The following is a 20,879-nucleotide window of genomic DNA, read 5'->3' on the forward strand; positions in this document are numbered from 1 at the left end:
CGGGAATAGTTGTAATCAATGTGCACAACTTATAAAGCTCGGGAAGACCGCTGTGGAGACCACTGGTCAATAGGAATTTCTGGATTTGAGCCACAGTCTTATCATTGAAGTGTTCAGAAGTGAACATTGCCCTCAATTCGGATTTAAGTCGTACTATATCAAAATATTTTCCATAAACTTCAATCAATTTACTGAATTGCTCTTCAGGAAAATCGACGAAAAAAATGAAAATTTCTTGCAATCAAGCATTTCAGTGAAGTACAGATCTCCTAATGAACAAAAGCGATATTTTAACTGTGCTAGAATAATATCATATATTTCCAGGTAAACCCTCTTATACTCATCTTTAACAGAAAATGAAGTTTCTTCCTTTCTTCTCTTCCTTGGTGCATCACATTTCTCTTCTGTTCTATCCCAGATGTTAGCAAATCCACTGTTTCGCATTATAGATACTTTAGTTTCTAAAGAGCTCACTTCTCTGGTACAATATGCAATGTCTAGAGTCTTAGATTGAAGGATGTTATATGTAACATCAGTCAATGAAAATATTTCATTAAAAAGGTTCAGAAGAAAATTGAACTGAAATTCTACTAACTTCGCAAGAAACCCGCTTGCCTCATTAATTGTACTGTTATCCCAGTTCCCAGGTTCCTCCAAAATGCTTTCGTAAAGCTCTTGGAGAGGAGCACGATATTCCGCGATGGTCTGTACTAAACGGCTAGAATAGTCCCACCTTGTTGGAGCTAGTTTAGGAAACCTTTTCTTGAGGACACTGTCCAGCAGGTTAGTTCTCTTAGAAGAATTACTAAAAAATGTCGCAAAGCCACTCATCGTTGCGAAGAATATACGGCATTCTTTTGTGCATGATACGGCTTGAGAGAGGACTAAATTAAGCTTGTGAGCGTAGCAGTGGGTGAATACAGTCTCAGGAACTACTTCTTTTAATTTAGCCTGCACACCATTCAGCTGACCTGCAAGCACCGCAGCTCCATCGAAAGTCTGCGCAACTAACTTTTCGCGGCAGTCAAAGTTATCCAGACACTCAATCGCAAGTCTCACCAATGCATTCGCTGTCCCATCAGAACTCACATTATAGAAACCAACAAATCTTTCAACAACATCACCATCATAAACGTATCTGAGGACAATAGATAACTGTGAAAAGTTCGAAACATCAGAAGTCTCATCGATCATAATTCCTACGAATTTAGCTTCCCCGACCTGAATCTTTATTTCAGCGGTCATTACGGTGCAGATGCTTTGAATTAAATCGTTCTGGATGAGTGGAGAGAGTCCTGTAAATACACTCGCTGTTGTGAAGTGACTGTCTAATTTTTCATCAAACTCGGCTAACAATTTAATTAGTTCTATGTAATTCCCTCTGTTGTTGGATTCACTAGCCTCATTGTGACCACGGAATGGTAACTCTTGCTTCCCCAAAAAGCATGTTACCGCGGTCAGCCGATTCAGAATTTCTCTATTTTTCTTAACGGCTTCGTTATGCCTTAGAACATTTTCCTGCTTCTGCTTATCCAACTGCAAATCTATCCTAGTTTTTCCAAAGGTACCTAACGATATCCATGCGTGGATATGACAATCTGATTTCTCGTGCCTCGCAATAGCAGTGTGCAGATTGTTTAGATCTGCATAGTCACGTTTCTTGCTGTTCCAAGGGGAATTTTCAGCAACAAACAATACGCAAGGCCAACAGAATAATTTGTTTAGTGACTCAGAGCCGCAGAGCCAAACCGTTTTACTGTAAGTTTCTGGACTGAACGTGCGAACGAAGTTCTTGTTTTCTGTTTTTAAATTTGCGAGGGAAGGGAGAGGTCTCCCGGCTTTAAGTATTTTAATCATTTCATCAAACGAACGGCCAGCAAATGGCTTTTCAAACAGATTTACAATTATATCCGTTTTAGACTCATCCATCGTTAATACCACATAGGCATAAAATATAACAGAACACCGAAAACGACGAATTGCACAGGAACAGCACACACAGAATGAACTCACTAATCAGCAAAAAAACACAATGAATGAACTCACTAGTCAGCCAGAACTCAAGCACTGGAGGTAGGTCTAAGTCACCCCAGTGGCATTGGTCAGTTTCATCACATTGGGTTCTCGCTGGGGGTAATCCGTGGGTCCCGTTAGGTGTAAATTTGGACATGACTTTCTCCAAGTTGCTAATAGATGGCAGACGGTAGCACGTGTATGGGGTGACAAAGTCTGGCCAAGTTTCAATTGCAGCGACATCATTCGGAGGGTTTCAGAACTATGTATGCCACCGAATGCAATCTTAAAATTGAATGCCTTACATCCTTAACTACTCCGTTTGCTGTCTCTTTCTTCCTAGAGTGCAGTAGACGGTGAGACTACACCAGCACCCCACGCAGTAAAGCAACGGAACTAGTACAGTTGCGCGTAACTTTTGAACTTCTGAGAGATGAAATCGTTAATGTTTGATTTGAAACAACTTAAAATCGTACATCAGACAGTTCTTTCTATTATCATAACGCATGCAATGAATGCCTTGCATTCAAGGAGAATACGCCCCGGATTTTAAGGATGAATCACAAACATCTTGTGCGATATTCTGGAGAAGTATTTCCAAATAATGGCATTTGTGGGTCTTATAAACAGGTCTCTGAGGCTAGGATTGCGAACTGCTTCACTAGTTTTCTCCAGCGGTTTGTTTGCTGATTCCAGCCAGAATTTCATTCAAAGTCCAACAACTGTTCAAAAAATAACTTGTTCATCCACAAACACTACGCAATAACTAAACTGCACAATTAAACAAGCAAGGATCAATGCGATTGTGCATGACTGCACGAGCATCTTCGGCTTTTTAATATGATGGAAAGGTATTTTGTTTTCAGTTTAATCCAGGGTTTCTTGGCCACAGAAGTTATAAATCTAACCTACTCTTTCTTCTTCAATTACCAACTAATCATTGAGGTGATTATTCTACATCCACCATTGATAATGATTATGGGTCCTATTTTCAATCATTTATATTGTTTCTAACTTTGCAAAAATCTTCATTGGATCTTGAAGATTTGATCAATCTTGACTCAAATTTAGCCTCAAAAACACAAAACTCCAAAATTATGTCCTTGCGCACCCTTAAAATGAATTTTCAATAGTGTAAGATAAAAATAAGGAAATTTAAATCAAAATATCAATTTGGATAAAATAAACACTCGGCATACCTCATTAATTCTTGATTGCATTTCTGACATTTTCACTTCCCAAGACGATCGTTCGGAGATGAGTTCCGTCTTCAGTTTCGAACTCTCCAGTCGAGCTTCTGACAACTCGTCCTCCATACAACTGACCTGTTGCTCTAACGATGCTATCTTCAACTGCGTCTCCTCAGACTGTCAATATAATACACAATTACACATTATTTGTAGGATTGAGCATGGAAAGGGAAACACTGAGAAAAATTAAACATTTTGAAATATTAAAGAACTACTTGACTTCAGATTATTCTAGGGATTTTTCAAGAGAAGAATTCTATGTCATAGTCACTGGGATTAGTTCATGGTACACTCTAGTATACCAGATCACATGAAATGACTTGTCAACTCCAAGTCTGCCTACAAACAATCTGAGGGATAGTCCCTGGGACACTGTCAGGTCAATGGAACGAAGCTGGGCTGGGCAAGACATGGACAGGTGCTACCCAAGAGATGTCCAAATGGTCCAATATAGCACTGCAAACTATGAGACTATTGAGCATCAGAACACTCAAAGACACAAGAACATGCAGGCCAATATAGGAAGCCTTTGCTCCAAAAAGTCATCGGTCTGTGATGATGAGGACTACAACCTCTTATTAGAGTGGTCATGTTCTTTATGAAATAGCTCACAGTGTGATGGTGAGGACTACATTCTGTTTTTAGAGTGGTCATGATCTTTATGAGATAGTTCAGACTGTGATAATGTGGACTACAACCTGTTGTTAGAATGGTCCTGTTATTTATGAGATAATTCAGACTGTGATGATGTGGACTACAACCTCTTATTAGAGTGGTCATGATCTTTATGTAATAGTTGAGACTGTGATGGTGAGGACTACAACCTCTTATTAGAATGGTCATGTTCTTTATGAGATAGTTAAGACTGTCATGATGTGGACTACAACTTTTTATTAGAATGGTCATGTTCTTGATGAAATAGTTCAGACTGTGTTGATGTGGACAACCTCTTATTAGAGTGGTCATGTTTTTTATGAAATAGTTCAGACTGTGATGATGTGGACTACAACCCTTTATTAGAGTGGTCATGATCTTTATGTAATAGTTGAGACTGTGATGGTGAGGACTACAACCTCTTATTAGAATGGTCATGTTCTTTATGGGATAGTTCAGACTGTGATGATGTGGACTACAACCTCTTATTAGAGTGGTCATGATCTTTATGAGATAGTTCAGACTGCAATGATGTGGACTACAACCCTTTATTAGAGTGGTCATGATCTTTATGAGATAGTTCAGACTGTGATGATGTGGACTACAACCTCTTATTAGAGTGGTCATGTTCTTTATGGGATAGTTCAGATGTGATGATGTGGACTACAACCTGTTGTTAGAATGGTCATGATCTTTATGAGATAGTTCAGACTGCAATGATGTGGACTACAACCTCTTATTAGAGTGGTCATGATCTTTATGAGATAGTTCAGACTGTGATGATGTGGACTACAACCTCTTATTAGAGTGGTCATGTTCTTTATGAGGTAGTTCAGACTGCAATGATGTGGACTACAACCTGTTGTTAGAATGGTCATGATCTTTATGAGATAGTTCAGACTGCAATGATGTGGACTACAACCTCTTATTAGAGTGGTCATGATCTTTATGGGATAGTTCAGACTGTGATGATGTGGACTACAACCTCTTATTAGAGTGGTCATGTTCTTTATGAGGTAGTTCAGACTGTGATGATGTGGACTACAACCTGTTGTTAGAATGGTCATGATCTTTATGAGATAGTTCAGACTGCAATGATGTGGACTACAACCTCTTATTAGAGTGGTCATGATCTTTATGGGATAGTTCAGACTGTGATGATGTGGACTACAACCTCTTATTAGAGTGGTCATGTTCTTTATGAGGTAGTTCAGACTGCAATGATGTGGACTACAACCTGTTGTTAGAATGGTCATGATCTTTATGAGATAGTTCAGACTGCAATGATGTGGACTACAACCTCTTATTAGAGTGGTCATGATCTTTATGAGATAGTTCAGACTGTGATGATGTGGACTACAACCTCTTATTAGAGTGGTCATGTTCTTTATGGGATAGTTCAGATGTGATGATGTGGACTACAACCTCTTATTAGAGTGGTCATGTTCTTTATGGGATAGTTCAGATGTGATGATGTGGACTACAACCTGTTGTTAGAATGGTCATGATCTTTATGAGATAGTTCAGACTGTAGTGATGTGGACTACAACCCTTTATTAGAGTGGTCATGTTCTTTATGAGGTAGTTCAGACTGCAATGATGTGGACTACAACCTGTTGTTAGAATGGTCATGATCTTTATGAGATAGTTCAGACTGTAATGATGTCGACTACAACCCTTTATTAGAGTGGTCATGATCTTTATGTAATAGTTCAGACTGTGATGATGTGGACTACAACCTCTTATTAGAGTGGTCATGTTCTTTGTGGGATAGTTCAGATGTGATGATGTGGGCTACAACCCTTTATTAGAGTGGTCATGTTCTTTATGGGATAGTTCAGACTGTGATGGTGAGGACTACAACCTCTTATTAGAGTGGTCATGTTCTTTATGGGATAGTTCAGATGTGATGATGTGGACTACAACCTCTTATTAGAGTGGTTATGATCTTTATGGGATAGTTCAGATGTGATGATGTGGACTACAACCTGTTGTTAGAATGGTCATGATCTTTATGAAATAGTTCAGACTGTGATGGTGAGGACTACAACCACTTATTAGAATGGTCATGTTCTTTATGGGATAGTTCAGACTGTGATGGTGAGGACTACAACCTCTTATTAGAGTGGTCATGTTCTTTATGGGATAGTTCAGACTGTGATGATGAGGACTACAACCTCTTATTAGAATGGTCATGTTCTTTATGGGATAGTTCAGACTGTGATGATGTGGACTACAACCACTTATTAGAATGGTCATGTTCTTTATGGGATAGTTCAGACTGTGATGGTGAGGACTACAACCTCTTATTAGAGTGGTCATGTTCTTTATGGGATAGTTCAGACTGTGATGATGAGGACTACAACCTCTTATTAGAATGGTCATGTTCTTTATGGGATAGTTCAGACTGTGATGGTGAGGACTACAACCTCTTATTAGAGTGGTCATGTTCTTTATGGGATAGTTCAGACTGTGATGATGTGGACTACAACCTCTTATTAGAGTGGTCATGTTCTTTATGGGATAGTTCAGACTGTGATGGTGAGGACTACAACCTCTTATTAGAGTGGTCATGTTCTTTATGGGATAGTTCAGACTGCAATGATGTGGACTACAACCCTTTATTAGAGTGGTCATGATCTTTATGAGATAGTTCAGACTGTGATGGTGAGGACTACAACCTCTTATTAGAGTGGTCATGTTCTTTATGGGATAGTTCAGACTGTGATGGTGAGGACTACAACCTCTTATTAGAGTGGTCATGTTCTTTATGGGATAGTTCAGACTGTGATGGTGAGGACTACAACCTCTTATTAGAGTGGTCATGTTCTTTATGGGATAGTTCAGACTGTGATGGTGAGGACTACAACCTCTTATTAGAGTGGTCATGTTCTTTATGGGATAGTTCAGACTGTGATGATGAGGACTACAACCTCTTATTAGAGTGGTCATGATCTTTATGGGATAGTTCAGATGTGATGGTGAGGACTACAACCTGTTGTTAGAATTGTTCTTATTTACCTCATCTCCTGAAGATGATGTGCGACTATCTTTGGTCGGCTTTGGCTTGGACTTGAGTTCGGTGATGGTCTTCTGAGCGCCCTCCAGCATGTGACGGAACGTATCCCTCTCCCTCTTAAAGCGAGTCACCTGTGCCTGGAGAGCCTGGATCTCATCACTGACCACAGCCACTTGACTGTCGTACCTCATCTTCAGCTGGGCTATCTCAGCCTTGTGATTCTTCTCTTCTTGAGTCAGTCTGGTGGGCATACAAAACACATTATATCCTTGCTTTGTGTCTCAAACATTTTAAGAGAGGACCTACAGCTTCCTGTGCCAAGTGCCATCAAAACTGACAAGCAGGCAGCCGACATGACCTCAAGTCAGAATGGCATTTCTTATTTTTAAATGGTTGGATCTAACCTTTCTTTGAGACTTATGTACTAAACCAGCCCTTGCCTAGTGAGGTCATCACAAGTAACAGATCACGTGCCCACAAATATAAGAGCTGGGATTGAACATTATCTACAGGACAGTATGCAATAATTATGTTTCAGAGAGACCAATGCCCCTACTTCATCACCAAGAAGACCACTTACCTCAACGTGGTCTCTGCAGTCTCCCACTGAACTTGCTTTCTCAGCAGCAATATACACTCTGGTTTTTCTGGAAGCCTATTCCTTGTGTATTCCAGTAAGTTACTTCGAACCTGTTCACATTTTAACTTAGACAAGACAACTTATAGCCCTCTGGTGAGTACCCAGCACTCTGACTGAGTGTAGCTCTCTACAGTCATGTGACAAGATTGTCACCTTCCGATCTTAACAAAACAGACAAAATTCAAAAAAAAAGTCTATGGATTGCAGGATTGAAGAAGAAAGGTTCCCACTATATGAAAGAAAGGAGTTTCCATGGGAGAAGATGAAGAATATTGAGCAAAGATCAAAATCCAATGGTTGAACACAGTATTGTCCCTAGTAGGCCTATTTGGAAGAAGAAGAAGAAGAAGAAGAAATCATCCTGGTCTTGGTTGTTATGTATCCTAACCTTGTTTTAATTTTGGTTTTACAATGTCTTTTAATGATTCTAAATTTATTTCCTTTTCTTTGAATGCACTCAATCAAGGTTACTGTTTCTGGCAGGTCAGAGATGTATAAATTAAACAGCAGAGGAGAAAGAACAGGCACTTGAGGGAAGTTGTTCATGAGCTTACTTTCCATCCTCTGGCACTGATTGCAAAGAGGTTGGCTAGCAATTGCTTTATAAGGAGTAGAAGAGGTTAATAATACTTTATTAACGGTAATACCATTTTAGATAACAATAGAGAAGAATAAACAAAACAAAACACACTAAAAGGAAAGTTCAATGGAGTATAAGTAGAAAAATATGTTCAGATATATACACAGGTTATATTACAAGTAATCACAGGAAAGTAATAGTCAATTCTGGAGATTATGTACTGGTAAGTGATTTCTAAATTTTGACAATGAGCAGTTAAATATATCAATATCCACTTTGTTTAGAGATCTTGACATTCGTTCAATTGGCCCATTGAATGCGTAGTTAGTTCTATGCCAATTTGTAGACAATGTATTCTTGAACCTTGTGCGTCTGTCTGGTACATGTACGTTAATTTTTGCAAGGAGTTGTGGACAATTCACCAAGGAATGAAGCAATTTAAACATGAAGAGAGTATCCAATAATTCACGCCGTTGAGACAGGCTATGCAGATTTAAGGATTGTTGTAGGGATGTATAATCAAGATTATCATATAAGAATCTTGCTCTAAATGAATATAAACGAAGAAATTCATGCTGTACTGAATCTAATCTATAGATAGAGGTCTGATTAGAAGGGTTCCAAACAGGTGTACAGTATTCTAGTATAGGGCGTACCATAGATACATACAGCAATTGATAGGTAGCTAAGTTTTGAAAATTCTCTAGAATATTTAGTAATGCAACCCAATCTTTGAAATGCTTTCTTACAAATATATTCAAAATGTTCATTAAACGATAGGTTGTAACTGAATAAAACACCAAGGTCATTGTCCGACTCGTTGGCTGAACGGTCAGAGTACTTCGGTTCAGAGGGTCCCGGGTTCGATTCCCGGCCGGGTCGGGGATTTTAACCTAATTGGTTAATTCCAATGGCTCGGTGGCTGGGTGTATGTGTTGTCTTCATCATCATTTCATCCTCATCACGACACGCAGGTCGCCTACGGGAGTCAAATAGAAAGACCTGCACCTGGCGAGCCGAACCCGTTCCGGGATATCCCGGCATTAAAAGCCATACGACATTTCATTTCATTTACCAAGGTTAATAACTTGTGGAACAGGAGTTAGAATGCCGTTATTATTAAATTTGTACTGAAATGATATTTCCTTCTTGTTTATTAAAAAACGATATTATTCTACATTTCTCATGATTAAGTTTCACCCCATTTTGAATACAGTACTTTCCCAGATGATGAAAATCTTCTTGAAGTTTTAAACAATCAAGTGGACAATTAATTTGCATAAATTTTTTTGCATCGTCAACAAACAAAAGCAATTCAGAATTCTTAAGTACCGGTATGTTTTAATATCATTTATGTAGAGAGTAAAAAGTAAGGGCGCAAGGTAAGACCCTTGAGGAACTCCACTGGTAACAATAATAGGCGTAGAAAAATGATTCCTTCTTTTAACAATCTGCAGGCGATTTTTAAGATACGATTCAAACCATGAGAGGAGAGGCCCATTAATTCCGTAGCCTGTTAGTTTTTGCAGCAAGATATCGTGGTCGGCAGTATCAAGAGCTTTTAAGAAGTCTGTACAAATGCAGTCCACTTGGGAGTGGTTCTCTATTGCATCCAAGAGGAACTGATAGAATAAAAGAAGATTGCTGCAGGTTGACCGTCCTGAAAAGAATCCATGTTGCTCATCAATGATGATGTTTCTAAAGAGAGGTGTGATTTTGTCAAGAATTATTGAGTCAAACATTTTGGAAATATGAGAAGAAATTATAACTGGTCTATATTGTTTTATGTCAGTTTTATCACCATTTTTGAAAACTGGACTAACAAATCCTTTCTTCCATTCCACTGGAAAAACGCCTTTCTTTAATGATAAGTTGAACAGATAAGAGTGCCTCACATAAAATAAATGAGCAGTACTTGAGCAGGTACGTTGAAACACCATCAGGTCCGACAGTTTTATTTAATTCCAGAGATATCTGTTTGTTGTAAATTTCTGCCTTACTAATGTTTATAACTGATAGATTGACAGAGAAAATAATCATATGACATACTACTACTATTCTGATAAGAATAGTAGTAGTAAGGATGTCAAATTCTTGGTGTTCGTAGACAAATACTGTTATAGAATGAATCAACTGTATAGGCATCTGTGTGTAGCGTTCAGTCCAACAGATCAGTATGGCCACTTTGCAATATGACATATAACTTACAAAGAACATTATACACACACACAAATACTGTAATGGAATGGAGCAACTGTCTAGGCAGCTGTGTGTGGCATTCAGTCCAACAGATGAGTATGGCCACTTTGCAATACGACATATACAAAGAACATTATACACACACAAATACTGTTATAGAATGAAGCAACTATCTAGGCAGTTGTGTGTGGCGTTCAGTCCAACAGATGAGTATGGCCACTTTGCAATACGACATATACAAAGAACATTATACACACACAAATACTGTTATGGAATGGAGCAACTCTCTAGGCAGTTGTGTGTGGCGTTCAGTCCAACAGATGAGTATGGCCACTTTGCAATACGACATATAACTTACAAAGAACATTATACACACACACAAATACTGTAATGGAATGGAGCAACTGTCTAGGCAGCTGTGTGTGGCATTCAGTCCAACAGATGAGTATGGCCACTTTGCAATACGACATATACAAAGAACATTATACACACACAAATACTGTTATAGAATGAAGCAACTATCTAGGCAGTTGTGTGTGGCGTTCAGTTCAACAGATGAGTATGGCCACTTTGCAATACGACATATAACTTACAAAGTACATTATACACACACAAATACTGTTATAGAATGAAGCAACTGCCTTGGCAGCTTTGTTCTCTTTCTCACTCCACTGAAATATGTTTAACATTTTTAAACTATTGCCCCAAGTAGCCACTAGTCAAAGATAACTTTGCATCCAGAAATCGAGAGGGAATTCATGCAATGTGGAAGCAAGGAGTGTGGAAGAACAACGAGCACATAGAAGGAAGGCTGGAAATGTTTTTGTGGGACAGAACTATCCAGGACCTATGTAAAGTGATGTTGACTACATAAGAACGGCTAGTGTTTAAAATGCAAACTTTTTACAGATATATACTTACTTGTTCTTCGATTCCCGTAGCTGTCTTTCAAGAGCAGTGGTGTCAGCCGACATATTACGTTGGATCTTCACAACCTTGTCAAAATCTTCTAACTTGCGACGAAGCTCATCATTCTACATGGAAAATAAAGCCTGTATTAGTGAAGGATGAGACGGCTACTTAGCGGTATGTTCCGATCTGTCAGCATGGAATGATATTAGTGGATGAATACGCTTGTATGGAGTTGAATATAAAGTACGAATTAGTCAAGGATGAGACGGCTACTTGCGGTATGTTCCGAGCTGTCGGCATGGAATGATATTAGTAGATGAATACGCTTGTATGGAGTTGAATATAAAGTATAAATTAGTCAAGGATGAGACGGCTACTTGTAATATGTTCCGATCCGTCTGCATGGAATAACATTAGTAGATGAATACGCTTGTATGGAGTTGAGTATAATGTATGAATCGGTCAAGGATGAGACGCCTACTTGCGGTATGTTCCGAGCTGTCGGCACGGAATGATACCGCAAGTAGCCGTCTCATCCTTGACTAATTCGTACTTTATATTCAACTCCATACAAGCGTAATCGAAACAGTTGAAATGGCGTATGGCTTTTGTTGCCGGGAGATCCCAGAACGGGATCAGTTCGCCAGGTGCAGGTCTTTTGATTTGACTCCCGTAGGCGACCTGCGCGCCGTGATGAGGATGAAATGATGATGAAGACAACACATACACGCAGCCCCCGTGCCAGGGAAATTAACCAATGATGGTTAAAATTCCCGACCTTACTGGGAATCAAACCCGCGACTCCTGTGACCAAAGGCCAGCACGCTAACCATTTAGCCATGTAGCCGGACTGTATGGAGTTAAAGATAAAGTATGAATTCAAGAGGACAAATTGGGATAAATATTTGTGTACCGGAAGGTACACCCGACCCGTTCATTTAAATGAAGCACCTTGGAGAATGCCATCTGAAGTTTGCAACAACTAATACTAGAAGTTTGGACTTTCTTCTACAGATGTCAAAAAAAAAAAAAAAAAGAAAGCACGCATGTTATGCCTTCTGATGTGAAGTTGGACTATTAAAATTGTAAAGTGCTTTTTTATTTTAAGGTTTACTGCACTGAATTGGTTACTCTTTGTTTTTGGCGCATTAAAGTTTACAACACCTTGGGTCTCTTCTCGCTAATTTCAGATGCTGGCCAACAGAAAGTTTTATATAACTTATTTATTTTTCAGCCAATAAACTATATCTTGTATTTATTTAATTACCCAATCAAAATTTGGGGTGTGTCGGGCCTTAGCCCAGGGCTTTCTGGAAATTTCCCCTTGACTATGAAAGGTGGCACATTTTTCGACCAGGTGGTCTTATTCATCGCTCAAAGTCTAGTGTGTATGTTTATGAAGGAGGCGGGGTGCCTCATCCATCGCCGAGTAGTCCATGAGCTCAAGGTAATGGCAGTCCTGGTTTAACCATGTGATAGTCTTTGAAAGCTAGCTTGAGAGGAAGGTTTCCTATCTCTTAGAATGAAACTTTAATTTTCTAAAAGGTAGATTTCAAACAAGCCAATGAAACTGAACCATAATCAGAGAATAGAGAGTGAGCTGCGCTCTTGTGTTCTCTATCAACTTAATTTTGAGGTGACTATGATTTTATAACCCTTTTCAGTTTGTAATCTTTGTAACTTCTTCTGCTTTGTTTTCAAGCGCTATGGCACCTGTAAGTAATTCATGTAATGTATCTTCTACGCATATTGGTATGTCTTCTAATTTTTCTTTGGCACCTGGTAATCTACCGTGGCCTCAGTGTCAGCCTACTGTTGCTACACAACCTGTTTCTTAAGCGATGGTACAAAACGACCCCTGTCCTAGTGCTACCTGTATCAAGTGCTCTTTTAGGTTGTACAACCCCTACACAAGTGGTTAATGCCCTGATGGTCGCTCAAATTTGTGAGAATGTTTCGCAGGTGAGAATATCTGCACCTGTCACTTTACAGTCTAATGCTAGTCCTAACCTCACTTTCAGTACTCCATCCGTTTTGCAAGGGCGCACGAATCAAGGTTACTATGCCGCTGTATCTCCTCAGGACCACTCTAGTCCTTCCCAGGTGCCTCCTACACCTGCTTTCTCTCAGATTTTCTCCAACTCGCCTTACCCGTTGACTACTGTATTTAACGGAGTCTCTAAATTTTCTGTTAACTCTATTGACGAGGTTAATCCTTACCTTCGATTTTTAAATGAGTTTAAGGATCAGGCTATTGTGTACAATCTCAGTACGATCTTTCTGAGCGTATCGTTAGTGCACATGTACTTGAAGTTCTCATTCCTCCTCGTGCCTTAGTGCAGAAGCACTATTTCAGAGTGCAGCATTGTCTGAGTACATTCAGGATATTAATCGTTCCTACAACTTTTATGACCGGGTGAGTTGGCCGTGCGGTTAGGGTTGCGCAACTGTGAGCTTGCATCCGGGAGATAGTGGGTTCGATTCCACTTTCGGCAGCCCTGAAGGTGTTTTTTCCGTCGTTTCCCATTTTCACACCAGGCAAAAGCCACGGCCGCTTCCTTCCCACTCCTAGGCATTTCCTATCGCATCGTCGCCATAAGACCTATCTGTGTTGGTGCGACGTAAAGCAAATAGCAACAACAACAAAAACATTTTATGCTCAACTCTTCTGAGTCTCAAATGGTTGCTAGCATTGGCTCCTAACTATTGGTCACCGCGAAAAGCAACTTTTGTTCAGTTGGAAGCTATCACTGTTTCTGCCGAAGGTATTCGATATGCCGACCAGCTACGCGTTGCATTAACTACCCCTCCTATGAGCATGTCTTCTCCTCGGATTACTTCACCTTCTTCAAAGCTACGTAATCCTTGTGCATGCTTTAATTGTGCTTCCACTGAACATTTCCAGAGGAATTGTCCTAAGATGGGGCCCTTAGCCAATTCAAGACTGGATGAGGGTAGAGTCTCTTCCACCCATAATTATTATCAATACTGTGGGTCAAATATGCATTTCTCTAGACAGTGCCCACGTAATTCTTCAGGGTCTGGACGTCCTGGCACGAGTAATTCTAGAAGACTAACCGTCCGTTCTGGTGGTAAACCTTAAAGTGTGGCTTCATGTTTTGTCTGTCATAGCTGTACGTTAAAGGATGATTTACCTAATTCTGAGGCTGATAATAGGTCCCAGTCTGAACCTAGTGTCAATTTCCTACAACCTTGTGGCATTTCTGCTATCCCTCCTTGTAAGTTACCGTACCTTACATATGCTTAGAGATAAATATGAAACCGGTCTGTGCATTTGTAGATTCTGGAAGTAGCATCACATTGATGAGTGAGAACTCAATGAAAACTGTTTGCAAGTTACCTCCATTAAAGTCGGTGTCCTTAACCTGCCATACACCTAACTCTAACTTGTTGAATATTGTAGGATCCCTAGATGTCCATGAGTTCACATGGAAAATGCCAGTACTAGTGGCGAAAGATTTATCTTGTCCCCTCATTTTGGGTGCAAATTTTATTTGCAAAACTGGCATAATTTTCGAACTGCAGTTTAACAATTTCCATTCTAAATTTTCGGCAAGAACTTTTGAGCTGTGGAATCGGTCCCCTATTCTTCGTTGTCATGTCAATGCTGTTCCTGAAAATACGGGTGAACCCAAGGCTTTTGATTTTGATTATTTGCCTGATAATCAGGCCAACCAACTTAGGAATCTCAGTGATAAGTTTCCTAATGTCTTTACCGACAAGTTAGGTGTAACTAATGTTTTGGAGTACAAAATTGAAGTCACTGATAATGTACCTGTTTGCTCTCCTCCATATCGGCTGTCGCCTCCCAAAATGAAAGTACTTAAGGGTATTATTGATCAAATGCTTGCTGACGGTGCAATTCGTCCTTCTAAATCTGCTTATTCTACTCCCATGTTTCTTGTCCCTGAACCGCAGGGGGCTTATCGTCCTGTCGCTGACTATAGATGTTGATTCCCATAGGGAACATGAAATACTTGTCCTGAATGAGTAAATTTATCAGATATCAGATATCATCTGATGGCCAGGCAGGCATCAATTTTTGGAAATGAGACAAAGTCTCTCATAGTGCATTGGCACTGCTGGTGGCATCAAGTAGCCTATGCAGTGGCCTCCACGGTATGCACAAGCCATGTATCTTGGTGGGTGTGCTAAATACCAACTGATGAGTCCAACTTAGCACACGGGGGAGGGCGCATTGAAACAAGGATGAATTAGCTGGAAAATAATTATATAATGTCCTGTCATTGACTATCGGATGTTGAACTAGAAAGTGGTTTTCAGTCTCTTCTCCTTCTGATTTGCACTGAGTTTTTCTTGGTTTGCTAATGCCAAACTTTTTACCACCTTTTATTTGAATCAGAAATATTATCAGATACCTCTTGCTGAGGAATCGAATCACCTCACTGCTTTTGCTACTGATTGGAACCTCTATGAATTCGAACGCATCCTGCTCGGGTTAAGTACAGGCGCTGCTGTACTTACTTGGTTACTAGATAATGTTTTGTCAGACATTAAATTCAAGTTTGTGTACAATTACCTCCACGATTAGGTAATTTTCAGTGATACATCTGAAGAACACCTTGTCCATCTCAAGAAAGTCCTTGAAAGACTGCGTAAAACAGGCCTAACCCTTGAGGCCAGCAAGGTTACTTTCACATAATCCCAGATGTCCTTCTTAGGGGATACTGTGTCGGGGAAGGGTGTCTCTATGGATCAGTCTCGTACTGCCGCCATCCAAAATTTTCCCATGCCTAAACATGTCAAAGCTGTAGCCAGATTTATTGGCATGGTTCATTCCTTCCATAAATTCATCCGCAATTTTTCTTAACAGGCAGCTCCATTAAATGCCTTGAGAAGAAAGGGTGCTAAATTTGTGTGGGGTGATGCCCAATATAAAGTCTTCAGTGACTTGAAATCCACTTTATGTAATGCTCCTGTACTGGCTATGCCAGACTTTTCTAAACGTTTCATCTTTCAGACTGATGTATCTTCCACTGGTATATCTGGTGTTCTCCTTCAAGAATTTTAAGAGGGTTGCCTACTCATTTCTTATGCCTCTCGTACCCCGAATCCTGCTGAAAGAAAATATTCCATTTATGAATTGGAAGCCTTAGTTGTTGTCTTTTCTTCAGAACGGTTCAGAATATACCATGAACATCTCCCTTTTGATCTTGAAACTGATAATCAGGCATTGAGTTGGGTACTGGCGAAGCCAAGAAATACCGGTTGTCTTGCCAATTGGGCAGTATGCATACCAGCCTTCTAATTTGAAGCTCATCACATTCGTGGCACTGAAAACATTGTGGTTGATAGTCTCAGTAGGATGTTCTATCCTGGCAGTTATGATCCTCAACCAGAGCCTGCAGATCCCTCTCCTGAACAAGTTTCGGCCTTTATGAATGTAGTTCTCACTAACTCTCCTTTCCTTTGCAAGGATATTGCTAAACATTAGGAAGATGATGCCGAATTAAAGGCTATTATCGACAGGATTAGATCTGGTGAACATGTTCTTAAGAATGGTGTTCTGTGTTGTCCTGCTCGTAGTCGCAGAGACCCTAAAATTGTCGTCCGAGCTAACATAGTTCTGGGTCTCTTCATGTATATTCATGAATCCCTCATGGGGTGTCATCTTGGCGTTTTCAAAACTAGAGAGAAAATTCATAAACACATTTACATGGATGGTGAAATCTGTACCCTTGTCGAATCTCGTAAAACTTGCAACATCAGTAAACCTGCCCCTAATACTCGCCTAGGTCTGTTGTCATCTGAGCAAGCTTCTCGCTCTATGGAGAGATTATGCATTGATTACATTGGTCCTTTCCCGAGGACACAGACCGGCCATTATTTCATACTTGTGTTTGTTGATGTGTTCTCACCATTTACGTGGCTCTTCCTGACTCATCTGGCCAATGTTAACACTACCATATCTTGCTTGAAACAGATCTTTGCTTCATTTGGACCCTGTCAATTTTTGGTGATTAATAATACAAAGGCTTTTACCTCTGTGCAGTTCTGTAATTTCTGTTTTGATACATCCATCTCATGCAACCACTACCCCGTATTATCTGAGGCCAAATTATGCCGAAAGAGTGAATCAAAATCTTCGGTCTGCTCTTATTGTTTATCACTCTGCTGATGACTCTAAGTGGGATTCATCATTAAGCTGGTTGTCATTTGCTTTCAACACTACCGTTCATGAAGAGACATAAGCATTAATGCAAGCCTTTGTTCCGAATTGTCCGCTCTCTAATCTGTGGTCCATTAATGATCTTCTGCCTGACGACGCCAGTCCAGAAACGATCCGTGCTAATTGGCACTGTGCGCGTAAAAATTTGAAGGTTTATTATGCTAATGTTCAGCGCAATTACAATCAAGTGCGGAGACCGCACAATTTGTCTGTAGATCACCAGGTCTTTGTTAAAACCCATCCCATATGCTGCGGACTATATTATCAGTAAGTTGACACCGAGATTTCGAGATCCCCGCACCATCTTAAAATTTCTTACCCTGATGTCATTATTAGTGAGTGATCCCGAAAGGAAAAGGATCAGCAGGGTGCATCTCTCACAGGTGAAAATACCATAAGTTCTGGTGAGTAAATTCTGTGTTTTGACCATATGATAGTGTTAAACATTAAATGCTGGCCAGCACATACTCATCTCTGTACCCTAGTCATAAGTTATTAGAGTAATTTAGTAATAGCATTGTATTTGTTGTGTATAAATACTTCGTATCCTCCTTAAGCATTTGTTTCCCTTAGTGTAACGAGTTTAGTATGATAAGTAGATTAGATAGGTTTTAGTTCTAGGGTCACTAACTGGAATTTATTCCCCTAACACTTCTGCATCCGGGTAAATTCCTACAGTAATATATTTTTGTCACCCACCTTTATCTTGTCTAAAATGTATGAATAGTGCTTGCCCCGGGGTCTGGGTGCCGCAATTGTGGGAGGGGGTCTCTACACGAAGTTCCTTGAGCCACCGGTTGGGTGACTAAGTTAGTCAGCAAATTAACAAATAAAATTATGAAAATCCTCCCTTGACCTGTTTTGGTCTCTTCAAGATCTTCTAGTTTGGCAGGGTGGCTTTCCTCTGTCTGCTGCGTGTTGATTTATGTTGCAGTGGCTGCGAAAACTGTTTCAACCTGACGTGCCTAGTTGAAGGGCACACTGTATGACTTGGGTGCTACCATCCGGCACCGCAATCCAGTGGCTAAGTGTCCAGGTGGCGGCAGTCTTGCTACTGCGCCTCTCCTCTCTACCTGTTACCCGTTGGTTCAAGGTACGGATGGGCTGCGCTGCAATTTGCCTGGTGGCCGTAGTTTGGACTGAACTTGTATGGAGGCTGTGGGCAAACGGCCGTGTCCGCAGCCACATCATCAGCGATAACAAGTTGGGCGACTTCGATCCTGTGACTAGAGTGAAAACTGACGCAAGAACAACTTATTCCAAACTTTACCATAAAGGAGGTAGTGGACGCCTTCATACAAGAAAGTGAATGGGCTCTGGATTATTGGCAGATTTCCAAGCTCTCTCTATATGTAAACTTTGGAATACCTCAAGTTGCTGAAGAGATCTTTGGTATAGTGACATGTATATATTGTCCCCTTCAAAATTGGTAAAAATCATTTATTGGAAAATATTTTATTTCTACTGTGTGTTGAAATATTATTTTGTGAACCAGGAAGGGAGTTGTATCACATCGAGCTGGCTAAGCGAGATACGCCAGGTGGCCGGGAATTCCACTCAAGGACAAACGAGGGGAGAGCGCAGATACAGCTAGCCAAATAACCTTCAAATCAGCCGTGAATGCCACGTGACCAGGCAGAATGTATGTCAAGTGCTCGATCGATAATTGTGAAGGTGCATGACGTCTGACTATGGCAGCCAATCAAGCGATTAATTTGGTGCGAAGTTAATAAATTAACCAATCGCTTATGAGGAAAGGACGCACCCCTGTCTTAAGACAGTGAATAATGGATTTTCCTAGGGAAAATTTACTCAGAAATTTCTACCTCTGAACACGTCGTGTGGAGAATTACTCTAGCTTCAACTACGGACGGAAGAAGACGCACTTCGCTTGCTGAGGGAACTTCGTCATTCAGAGCCTACAACTTGTAACAACTGCAGTTCAGATATTTACGAATCCCACCTATAATTCAACAGATTTCAAAAGTTAAGTTTCTTTACCATCTTATCAAACATCGGTGTGAGTTTTGGGCCTTGTCTTAGACGTGATTTTTAGTTTCAGCTTCACAAGAAATTCCACAGAAGAGATCACCGGTTCGAGTCCAAGTCAGGATGCCAGTCTTCTTTCTTGGTGAATGGTGTGATTTCCAGCGCCCCAGCATGTATCCAATGCACGAGTAAAATGTAAGGCAGTCCAGGCGGGCGTGACCAGGATCGATGGTGCGTAATGTGATTATGCACTAGGTCATCAGCCCGAGTTCTACAGCCGACAGTCACCACCAAGTAATATTTAAACTTTGTTATTCTTTCTTTCCTTTTGTAATGTAATTGTAATGACATAGCCTCTACTTATTTGTTTAGACATTTTCTATTAGTTAGAATTTTTCCATCTCTTCTTTCTTGGTGATGGTAGATTGAGGATGAGTGAGTATTTGAACCTATTAGTTTGTTTGAGTGGATGTCTTCGAGAAGTGTTTCAACTGTCCCGAGTTCATTGTGGCAGGAGAAATAAATGTAAAATGACCTCAACGTTAAACTAGGACTATTTGAATATTTTTAGACTTTAAATGAGATCAAATGGGACAGTAAATTCGTGGATTCTATTATGTCAGAGTTCATTCTTCATTTATGCGACGTATGGTTGAATTTTGTGTGCAATAGAGTCATCTGAAATATTATTGTGCAGTAGCTTCCGCACGTATGATCTTGCGCGGCCAGGGAAAATAATAATAATAATAATAATAATAATAATAATTTAACTAAATTATCGCGTAAAAGAACACCTAAGGTCATGAGCATAATATTAGTTATTATTGAAAATGGTTGATGTGCGCTCATTTATTGTAATTTAGGCCTGGGAAATGGCAGTATCTGACCGATACAATTTTTTTTATATATTTGCTGTGTTGTGATGATAAGTTGACTGATAAATGGATATTATTGAATTCAGCAGTCGAGCTGTGCATCCATTAGTGAGTCAATTTAAGAATAGGATATGTTACTTGATGTAATTTCTTCGTTGTGAGTGCAGATCAATCGAGAATCACAATTGTAGTGGAGAAGTAAAAATAAATATCGTAGCTCATGAACCGCGTGCGTGGAATGTTAATTCTGGCCTATGTTTAAGCGATTTTATCGATGATTTTTGGATGATTTTGTGTTCGTAAATTTTCTCTGAACATCGTCGTATAAATGTGTTCCTTAATAAAGTGATAGTCATTGCTCTGTCACATTTCCAGTTGATGAGAGGAGGTCACCACGGTAGTGTCATCATGAGAATAATTTTCCTAACTTTGTCTAAACATAAAAATTAATAGTCAAGGGCTAGCGTTCGTGTAAATATGTATATAATATTTCCGTGTATCTTTGTGTGAGTGTAGTGTGTGTGGTTTGACTGTACT

At 39.9% G+C, this 20,879-nt stretch overlaps 1 protein-coding gene across 3 annotated transcripts in view; it reads right to left on the reverse strand.

Annotated features, from left to right (window-relative positions):
* The window catches only part of LOC136879210 (uncharacterized), a 1,250,431-nt gene that overhangs the window by 340,436 nt on the left and 889,116 nt on the right, over positions 1-20,879 (reverse strand). For all 3 annotated transcript variants that reach the window (XM_067153008.2, XM_067153007.2, XM_068228965.1), the window contains 3 exons: positions 11,277-11,389; positions 6,939-7,176; positions 3,213-3,380 (listed from right to left, as the gene is read on the reverse strand). In XM_067153008.2, coding sequence (XP_067009109.2) covers positions 3,213-3,380; positions 6,939-7,176; positions 11,277-11,389 — 519 coding nt within the window. The remainder of the gene's footprint in view (positions 1-3,212; positions 3,381-6,938; positions 7,177-11,276; positions 11,390-20,879) is intronic.

Source organism: Anabrus simplex, chromosome 8 (assembly GCF_040414725.1).
Source record: "Anabrus simplex isolate iqAnaSimp1 chromosome 8, ASM4041472v1, whole genome shotgun sequence".
Taxonomy (NCBI): Eukaryota; Metazoa; Arthropoda; class Insecta; order Orthoptera; family Tettigoniidae; genus Anabrus; species Anabrus simplex.